Genomic DNA, 10,365 nt, shown 5'->3' on the forward strand with positions numbered 1-10,365 from the left:
GGATTTCTGGACAAACGGGCAGATTGGCAAAACCCGCCCGGTTGCCCAGACATGTCCGGGTAAATCTGGACATATGGTAACCCTACCCAATCATCACCCCAACCCAGGCCGGATGCTTCTGGAATAATGCTGTTTCTGAGATGGCTTGCAAATAGCATTATTCATTTAAACGGTTAGTGATTCCCGTGGCAATTCAAGGTGCGGTAAAAGCTCACCTTTTACCACACCTCGATAACTTCCCTCTTCAGTGAAAACTTGCCCGCAAAAGTCTGCCCGGAGGCTCCCACACCGGCATAGTCTACGTGCACAGATCCGGTGCCAGAACGTCCGTCCATTTATGGAGTTTCTTCCCTGCTTTCTATATAGAAACTTCCCTCTTGACTGCAACTCCGACTCGGTGGGAAAAAATGCAGAAATGGTTTCTCTGTATCGCGAGCGAATCCTTCCAGGTGAGAAGATGCACAAGGGGAAACAGCACATGCTTACTGAGCCACGGCGTACCTGTCATGTTTGACGGGTCTTTTCTCTTCCACAGGCTGCCCAGGCTCTAAAAAAGCAGAGTTTCTGTCCAATGTGGTGAAAGCGCTGGTTTCAGACATCATGCAGTCTAGGATGCTGCCACTTGCATACAGGAGGTATGCAATGTAACACGGGATGATGCAAGTGTATTGGGCACCCTTGGCAAATCTTCAGCCTTGCCCCCCTTCAAGGGCTGGTATTAAACATGCTGGGGCCCAGGGCAGAAATTTAGCAGGGGAGCCTCAAAGCCCATCAGCAGGCTGTATCTACTTCGGCTTCAGGGTAAGCTTGGGGCTGCCTATAGCATGGGGGCCCAGGGCAATTGACCTGTTTGCTTCCTACTAACTCTGGCAGGGGTGTAGCCAGAAACCCAATTTTGGGTGGGCCTGGGCCCAAGATGGGTGGGCAGAACTCTGCCTTGTCTAGGGTTACCATGTGTCCGGATTTACCCGGACATGTCCTCTTTTTGAGGGCATGTCCGGGCAACCGGGCGGGTTTTGCCAATCTGCCCTCCAGCCTGCCCATTTGTCTAGAAATCTGGACAAATGGGCAGATTGCTAGCCTCCCCTCTCCTTACTTACCAGTGCCCTGGTAGTCTAGTGACCTCTTCCGCCTTCGGGGCAGGAAAGAGCCCCCTCTTTCCTGCCCGGAGCGCTGCCCTGTATGCATCCTTCCTGTTACTGATCCTCAGTGCCGATTCAAAATGGTCGCTGAGAGTTGAAGTGACCTTGCGAGACTTCAACTCTCGGCGGCCATTTTGAATTGGCGCCGAGGATCAGTAACAGGAAGGATGCATACAGGGCAGCGCTCCGTGCGGGAAAAAGGGGGCTCTTTCCTGCCCCGAAGAGGTCACTAGACCACCAGGGTAGTAGTAAGGTAAGGGGAGGGGGGTGACAGGGAGGGGGGGTGACGGGGTATGTGAAAGGAGGGAGGGGAAAATGTGGCAGGGGCGGAGCAAGGGTGTGAAAGGGAGTTGGTGGGGTGTGAAAGGGGGCGGGGTGTATGGTGGGGGCGGGGCAAGTGTCCTCCTTTTGGGGGGACAAAATATAGTAACCCTAGTCTTGCCCCACAAGTGATATGGTGTCGCCCTCTCTCGCCTGCATGCCATATGGTCTCTCAAACAATTTTAGCGCTTAGTAAACAAGGGCCCTAAATTACAAATACTGAATGAAAGTATAAAAAGCAGAGACTAAGTGGCTGCTTTTGCTCTTGCTTCTTCTCAAAGCTTCCTCAGTGAGAGCCCAGGACCCACGCTGGAGGAGCGCGTAGTGCGCTGGCACTTTGTACGCCTCGATAAAGACTTCAGCAATAACATCAATGAGTGGGAGATCCGGCCCTTCAAGGTGTATTTGAAGAAGCGGATACGGCCTAAGCGCTGCGTCCGGAAGTTCGTGGAGTACTGTGATCTGACAAACGATAGACTCATCTCTCTGCATGAGCTGAAGGGCTGCTTGGGGCTCAGTTAACAACAAACGCACTACGTAAGTCGGTCCCTTTGCAGGTAAATGTATGTACAACTCCTCTTCCCTTAGTAGGCCAAATGCATCCACAGCACGGTGTGGTCAGTTTGCTTATGTTTTTTTTTTTTAATTACATTTGTACCCGCGCTTTCCCACTCATGGCAGGCTCAATGCGGCTTACATGGGGCAATGGAAGGTTAAGTGACTTGCCCAGAGTCACAAGGAGCTGCCTGTGCCTGAAGTGGGAATCCAACTCAGTTCCCCAGGACCAAAGTCCATCACCCTAACCACTAGGCCACTCCTCCACTGTTGCTACTATTTGAGATTCTACATGGAATGTTGCTATTCCACAAGCAACATTCCATGTAGAAGTCGGCCCTTGCAGATCACCAATGTGGCCGCGCAGGCTTCTGCAGGACGTCAGACTCACAGAAACAGAAGCCTGCGCAGCCTTCTATATGGAATGTTGCTAGTGGAATAGCAACATTCCATGTAGAATCTCCAATTGTATCTATTTTATTTTTGTTACATTTGTACCCTGCGCTTTCCCACTCATGGCAGGCTCAATGCGGCTTACATGGGGCAATGGAGGGTTAAGTGACTTGCCCAGAGTCACAAGGAGCTGCCTGTGCCTGAAGTGGGAATCGAACTCAGTTCCTCAGAACCAAAGTCCACCACCCTAACAACTAGGCCACTCCTCCACTTTCTTTTTCCACTTTTTATTTCTTTTAATTCTTCAGTAACTTCCATTTTGGGGGAAGGCTGCAGGGTCGTAGCCATGGTTGGACCTGGGTAGGCCATAGGCCTCTCAGTCGCATACCCAGATGTTGAATTTTTTTTTTGGGGGGGTGGAGCCTCAACCAAAAGGGGGGCACAAAATTCCCCCCCTCTCTGCCCATCCCCCCCCCCCCCCCCCCCCCCCGTTCTCAGTGCCCATACCCCCGTGCTGCAACCTCCAAATTCCTCTCCTTTGCCGCGGGGTGGGTTTGGAGCACGCGCCGTCTGCCCTCAGTGCACAATGGAGCCGGCATTGCCGTCCGTGCGAGGCTGACGAGCCCGAAAAAAGCCTGCATGTGACTGCAACGAAATGGCTCCTGGGCTCAGCCCACAGCCTCTAGAGCAAGGCGGGAGCGAAAGATGCGCCAACGCGGTCCCCCTTCTCTCCCTTAACCCCAGTTACTAAATAGTGCTTACCACTTACGCTTGTATCTTTCAATTGTTGGTGCCTATTATGCACTTCAGTGCTAGCATTCTGTGACAGACCTCAGGTTTTTTTTTGGGAGGGGGGGCCTGAGCTCATAGTGGAAGGGCACAACATTTTGCTCCCCCCCCCCCCCCCCCACCGGATCACTGTTCCCTTTAAGCTGAACGGGAGTCCTCCAACAGGGTTGCTGCCAGTAGGGGGCAGTGCTTCAATATTGTGTTTTCAATCACTAGGTTCAGGCAGGTTCCCTGGAGTCCTGCAGAGTTTTCATGTCTCTCACTATTGAAAATGTGATAGTGAAACAGCTCCCCCCACTGGCAGGACCATAGGTGGAGGACTCCCGCTCACCTTAGAGGGAACAGTGCCCAGGATGGACCCCATGATACCTGGGCTGGCGGGGGTTCCCAAGCCCTCCTCCATCTGAAGCCTGGCAGTTGGTGGCACTTTTCCTGGACCACCGCCGTGCAGGGCCCCCACCCCACATATGCTCGGTTTTCACAAAATTGAGCATGCAAAGGAGAGGCCTACCCACTGTGCATGGTCAGTTTTTGAGCATGTATGGGGGTGGGGGGGGGCCTCCCTCGCGCATGCTCTCTTTCAGTAAAAGCAAGTGTGTGCAGGGAGGTAGGAATGGGGTGCAGCATGGCAGTAATTTCATTTTTTGGCGTGCATCCGATACGCGTGGCCGAAAAGACACGCGTATCGGACACGCGCCAAGTGGCGTTTAGTGCGAGTAGGTCATTACCGCCGCCCGGTTACCGCGTGAGACTTTACCGCTAGGTCAATGGCTGGCGGTAAGGTTTCAGACCCCAAATGAGCGCGTGGCAATTTTGATTTTGCTGCACGTCCATTTTTGGCAACAATTTAAAAAAGGTATTTTTTACAGGTGCACTGAAAAATGATTCTGCGCCCAAAATCCACATCTATGCTACCGCAAAGCCATATTTTCAGCGCGACTTTGTAAAAGGACCCCTTAATTCTCTATAGGTTGTGGCTTAGTAAACAGGGGGGGGGGGGGGGGGGGTAAGTCACTTCATTGGCAGAAAAAAGCCTCTTATGACTAAACTTCAAAAAAGCAAAATATTTACCGTTCCAATAAATCAATAATTGAGTAAATCTTAAACTTAGCTTAATCGAATGATTTACAGAAGTGGTCCAACCGACGGTGGCCAGTGCGTTTCGCTTAGTAGCTTCATCAGGGCATACTGGACCAAAATGAAATTTAGCAGCATCTAGCTTATCCACCAGGGGGAGCCCCGTGATTGTTCCAACCCCCCACTGTCTGCCATTCCCGGTGCTAGAAAATATTTTTGTATTTTCTAGTGCTGAGGGCATGCCCAGTGATAATCAGGTAGCTCCACACGCTGCCCAGTTACTCCCGGGCTACCGCAGGGGCCCTTACCACCTCCTAACTCACCACATGGCAATTTCCTTTTACTGGTGGCAGTGAACGTGGGCGTCAGTACGCGTACGCCACCGCAGGGCCCCTTTTACCACTATTTGGTGAAAGGGCCCCTAAATTATTTAATTTTGATAGCCTATTTCTCTGTGATTTTTGTGCAGTCTTCACTCCAATATCTCCCCTGTGCGAACAGGGCATTTTTCCTTCTGTGATTTTTTCCAATTCTTAGTATACTCAGGACCAGATCAGTTCCTGTTGTATAAGGAAAGACAACAGCTTGTACCTGTGCCGAAAGCAGGGAAATTTAGGGGGCAGGGGCATAACCAGACACCCAATTTTGGGTGGGCCTGGGCCCAAGATGGGTGGGCAAAAGAACTCCACCCTGTCCCACAAGTGATTTGGTCTCTCTCTCTCTCTCTCTCTCTCTCTCTCTCTTGCTCTCTCGTCTGCATGCCATTTGGTCTCTCAAACATCCCCCCTCCACTGCATACCTTTTAAATAGCAGATTTTCACTAGCAGTGAGCAACAACTAATACACACTGCTCATGTTAGCCCCATAGCCTTCCCTCTAATGCAACTTCCTGTTTCCGCATAAGCGGGACTACATCAGAGGGAAGGCTGTGGGGCCGGTGCGAACAGTATGTATCAGTTGCTGCTCGCTGCAGGCAAAGATCTGCTATTTACAAGGTATGCAGGAGGGACAGTTGTTGGGAGTTTTTGGCTGGTGGGGCTTGGGGATCCCTTCCAGTCACATCATAGGTGTGCTGCTACTAGGTGGGCCTGAGCCCAAAGTGAGTGGGTCTGGGCCCACCCAGGCCCACCCTTGGCTACGCCACTGTTAGGCGGTCTTTTACTAAAGCTTAACGTGTTATCTGCAGCAGGGCCCATTTTATTCCTAAGGGCCCTGCTGCAAATAAATCGAGCTAAGCTTTAGTAAAAGACTCCCTTAGACTGTAATGTCTTCTGCCTGGAACAGGGAACTTCCAGTGTGCAGGTGATTCTGGAAGGTGTGAATTGTACTTGATTTCCAGAGAGTGCCATCACTGGGAGAAATGTTGTACCTTTCAGTAAAACAACAATAAGCCCTAGAGAGAAAGGTACAGTGAAACCTTGGTTTTCGTCCATAATCCGTCCGAAAACAATCGGCGAAATCCGAAACCGACGAAAACCGAGGCAATTAATGAGGACGCCCAAAATCGTGAGAAGGGCGTCCATCTTCCGATACAAATTGGGAGATGGACGTCCTTCATTTTCGACGAAATCCGAGGCAACCAACGAAAACCGAGACAAATTTCTCGTCGAAAAAATTAACGAAATCCAAAACCAACGTCAACGAAAACCGAGGTACCACTGTATTTCCCTTGGGTGAGCCCCAGTTTCAATTTCATTCCCTTTGTTTTCTCTTTACAGATATTTAAAGGCGTGCTCTGCATTCTCAGAAGGGGGAGGGAGAGAGAGAGGGGATGCAGAAAATGTCCTGTAGTTTCAGCTCTTGCATCCCTGCTCTCTTACCCCGGGGGAGAGGTCCTTCTCCAACTATACCGTCTCATCTTTGGGAAGAGGTCCTGCGCCAGCTTTCCTCTCCCTTGCATCTGATATGGGAAGAGACCCTGCTTCAGCTCTTCCTTTCTCCTGTTTTGATTGCACTGTGAACTGCAGAACTGAAAGGCAGAGGTGGGAACGATCAGGCCCCTGCAGCAGCCAGAGAGAGCTGCCCCTCCTGTCTGGTACAGACTGCTGAAGTTGTATAATGACTGTTGAAGGATCACTGCAGTTCACCCTGAACTTCTCATGACATGACACATGGGGAGTTTGTTTGGCTCTGTTTGTATTGATATTTACAGCTTTTATTTTATTTAAAAAAAAATAATTTGATTACGATGCATTCACAAAATGTAACCTTTACTGATAAATTATGGAGTTATATCACTGTGTAAGTTGTTTCCTCACAAAGGAAGTCTTAAACTATAAAAAGCCTTTGCATGAATTTGCATCTCATTCCCTGTCTGACTCCTGCCTGGGTGTTGTTCTGGGGTTTGAAGTAAGCGGTGACGCGAGTCTGGTCTCTGGGAGGTCACTACACCAAGTGGCTAGCCCCCTCCACAAGTGCAGCAGTTAGAATTCAGGAGTGGATCCTCAATTTGTCCTGCAATATGAAGTGAATCGGCGTTTTATACTGGAATCAGTCTGGTACAGTAAGAGGATGCACAAAGAACACAGAAATAGAGGGTCCCTTTTACCAAGCTGTGGCAAAAGGGGGGGGGGCCTGTGCTGGCGTCGGTGCATGTTCACCAGGGGCGTAGCCAGACCTCAGCAGGTCCAGAGCCCAAAGTGGGGGAGGGGCACATTTTAGCCTGCCTCCCCCAGCCGTCGACCCCCCCCCCCCCCGCTGATGACCCTCCCCCGCCACTTTCGACACCCCGCCACCGCTGCAAGGTACCTTTGCTGGCGGGGGGTCCCCTTACCACCACCCATTGACTTAGCCCGTAACTACTATGTGACTTAGAATTTATGCGCACCACGTTACAGAATATTTTTAGACAGCAGTGCGCATAAATTCTAATTAATGCCAATTAGTGTTGATAATTGTTTAACATGCAATTGTTATGGAATACGCTTTGATTTCCACATGGAAATTTCAGCGCAGGATATAGAATCCCGGGGTTTACGGCTTAACGTTGTTTATTCCACAGAAAAAAATGCGTGAGATGGAGGGAGGTGAAAGGATCCTGGTAGATTTGTTGTTCGTGTACTCGGAGGGTCCCATGGCAAGTTAGCTAACCCAGCAGCAAAGGTGATGATAGGGGGTGAAGAAAGAGACGGGGAGCAGCTGAGGTGACAACATTAAACAGTGGTCAAAACCAGGAAAGCTGAGGGCACGGAGGGAAGTGGCAAAGCACAGCTGTCAACTTTCATAGGCAGGAGAATATTCAGTCACTGACCTCATGTGAAGTGTTTGAGGATCCAAGTCAGGGCATTTCATTTTTACATTTACAGGCTGCCTTCCGCAAATCAGTGGCGTAGCCAGACTGCCAATTTTGGATGGGCCTGAACCCAAAGTGGGTGGGCACAAAATTTTCTCTCTACCCCCCTCCCCCAGCAAAATTTAGTCACGCTAATCAGATGCGTTTGTCACACAGGGTAAAGTGCTGCTTTTCAGTGCATCAGATTTCAGAAAATTTATTTAATAGCCTAATACCCTTTTCAATGAGCTTTCAGAGGCCAAAACCTCCTGCCTCAGGTCAGTATAATGCTGTTACGGTATCCTTGCCTGACCTAAGGAAGGAAGTATTGGTCTCTGAAACTTCATTAACACAGGTACCATATTACTTTATCCTAAATTAAAAATAAAATTATTTTCTTTACCTTTCTTGTATGGCCATTTACTTTTTCTCATTGTGTCGCTCCCAGTCTCTAGATTCTGCTTTCCTTCGTTTTCGCTTAACTCTTCTGCCAGGGTTTCCTGGCCATTTGTCATTTTTCTCTCCTTTTTCTTTGCTTTCTTCAATATTTTTCTGCCTCTCTCTCTCTGTCCTGATTTAATTCATTCTTACTATCCATTCTTTAATTTCCTTCATCTACTTATGGCGTTTCATCTTTTTCTCACCCTTGTTCTCCCCATGCCCCTTCCTCTTATTCTCCAGTCTTTCACTACTCTCCTTTTCCATCCAGCAGCTCTCTTCTTTCTCTCCCCATCCTTCCAGTCTCCCCTCTCTCTCCCCATCCTTTCAGTAGTCTCCCCTCTTTCTTTCTGCATCCTTCCGTCCAGTGTCACCTCTTTCTCCCTACCCTTCCATCCAGCGTCTTCCCTCTTTCTCTCCCCATCCTTCCATCCATCTATCCTCTCTCCTGATCCTTCCATCTAATGTCTCTCTCCCTCTTTCTAACCAGTGTCTCTGTATCACTCTACCCTTTTCTGTTCAGTGTCCCTTCTCTCTCCACATCCTTCCAGTCTCTCACCTTTCTCTGCATCCTTCCAGTCTCTCCCCTTTCTCTCCCCATCCTTCCATCCAGAGTCTCTCTCCTCATCCATCCGTTTTCCCTCTTTCTCTCCCCATCCTTCCATCTGTTTTCTATCTTTTCTCCCCATCCTTCCATGTTTTCCCTCATTCTCTGCCATCCTTCCATCTGTTTTCCCTCTTTTCTCCCCATCCTTCCAAGTTTTCCCTCTTTCTCCCCATCCTTCCATCTGTTTTCCCTCATTCTCCGCAATCCTTCCATCTGTTTTCCCTCTTTCTCCCCATCCTTCCAAGTTTTCCCTCTTTCTCCCCATCCTTCCAAGTTTTCCCTCTTTCTCCCCATCCTTCCATGTTTTCCCTCATTCTCCCCATCCTTCCATGTTTCCCTCTTTCTCCCCATCCTTCCATGTTTTCCCTCATTCTCTGCCATCCTTCCATCTGTTTTCCCTCTTTTCTCCCCATCCTTCCATGTTTTCCCTCTTTCTCCCCATCCTTCCATCTGTTTTCCCTCTTTTTCTCCCCATCCTTCCATCCAGAGTCTCTCTCCCCATCCATCCATTTTCCCTCTTTCTCTCCCCATCCTTCCATCTGTTTTCTATCTTTTCTCCCCATCCTTCCATGTTTTCCCTCTTTCTCCCCATCCTTCCATGTTTTCCCTCTTTCTCTGCCATCCTTCCATCTGTTTTCCCTCTTTTCTCCCCATCCTTCCAAGTTTTCCCTCTTTCTCCCCATCCTTCCAAGTTTTCCCTCATTCTCCGCCATCCTTCCATGTTTTCCCTCATTCTCCCCATCCTTCCATGTTTTCCCTCATTCTCTGCCATCCTTCCATCTGTTTTCCCTCTTTTCTCCCCATCCTTCCATGTTTTCCCTCTTTCTCCCCATCCTTCCATCTGTTTTCCCTCTTTTTCTCCCCATCCTTCCATGTTTTCCCTCTTTTCTTCGACGAGGCCCGCCCTGCATGCCAGCGCCAGCCCCCATTGCCGGCCACTGCTGCTTTTCCTGTTGAGCAGCAGGGCCGGCGCTACAAAAAAGAAGAAGCGCTAACGGCGCTAAGGACGAGAAATGTTAAAAAAAAAAAAGCGCGGCACCGGCAGGCACTGTCTCGGCAGCCTTAAGGCATTGGCTGCTGAGGCATTGGCTGCTGGCTCGCAGGCTCCTCCCGCAGACGGGAGGAGCCTGCGAGCCGGCAATGGGTGCTGGCGCTGGGCGGGCCTGGGCTGAAATTGGGTGGGCCTGGGCCCACCCAGGCCCACCCGTAGCTACGCCCCTGCCGCAAATAGAAGCCCCAGCGTGATTTACAGCATTAAAAGTACAATATCAACATCTAGATTAAAATACAAGAAACACAGAAATACAATCATAATAACCCAACCTGTAACTCAAAACCTAAACTCTCTATGCTCAAATAAAGATGGGGCAGAGTTAAGGAGATAAAAGACATGATATCAACCGAGCTGGCATTAGACCCAAAGCTTTTTACTGGCATTTTGTTATTTACATATTGATTTATTTATTTAACACATTTATACCCCACATTTTCCCACACAGTTGCAGGCTCAATGTGGCTTATACAAATACAATATAAAGTAGGAGAATAAAGTAACAGTATTATAAAGCAACAGTGAAATGAGGAGGGGTGGTGATAAAAGGGTAATACAGTCGCATATAGTAGGACGTTAATTTGGGAGCAAAGGATAGGCCAGTGAAGGCGAACCTATGGCACGCGTGCCAGAGAGGGCACGCAGAGCCCTCTCTGTTGGCACGTGCGCCGTCACCTCAGCCAGAGTCATACTGCCACTATGAACTGCTGGCGCGATCGCG

General features: G+C 49.5%; 1 protein-coding gene across 2 annotated transcripts in view; it reads left to right on the forward strand.

The window, feature by feature from the left end:
* LOC115480255 (SPARC-related modular calcium-binding protein 1-like) overlaps window positions 1–6,517 on the forward strand; it is a 91,581-nt gene extending 85,064 nt beyond the window's left edge. For both annotated transcript variants that reach the window (XM_030218788.1, XM_030218789.1), the window contains 4 exons: window positions 367–449; window positions 536–635; window positions 1,745–2,000; window positions 5,996–6,517. In XM_030218788.1, coding sequence (XP_030074648.1) covers window positions 367–449; window positions 536–635; window positions 1,745–1,985 — 424 coding nt within the window. In that variant the 3' untranslated portion in view covers window positions 1,986–2,000; window positions 5,996–6,517. The remainder of the gene's footprint in view (window positions 1–366; window positions 450–535; window positions 636–1,744; window positions 2,001–5,995) is intronic.
* The last annotated feature ends 3,848 nt before the right edge of the window (window positions 6,518–10,365 follow it).

Source organism: Microcaecilia unicolor, chromosome 11 (genome assembly GCF_901765095.1).
Source record: "Microcaecilia unicolor chromosome 11, aMicUni1.1, whole genome shotgun sequence".
In the NCBI taxonomy this organism is placed as follows: domain Eukaryota; kingdom Metazoa; phylum Chordata; class Amphibia; order Gymnophiona; family Siphonopidae; genus Microcaecilia; species Microcaecilia unicolor.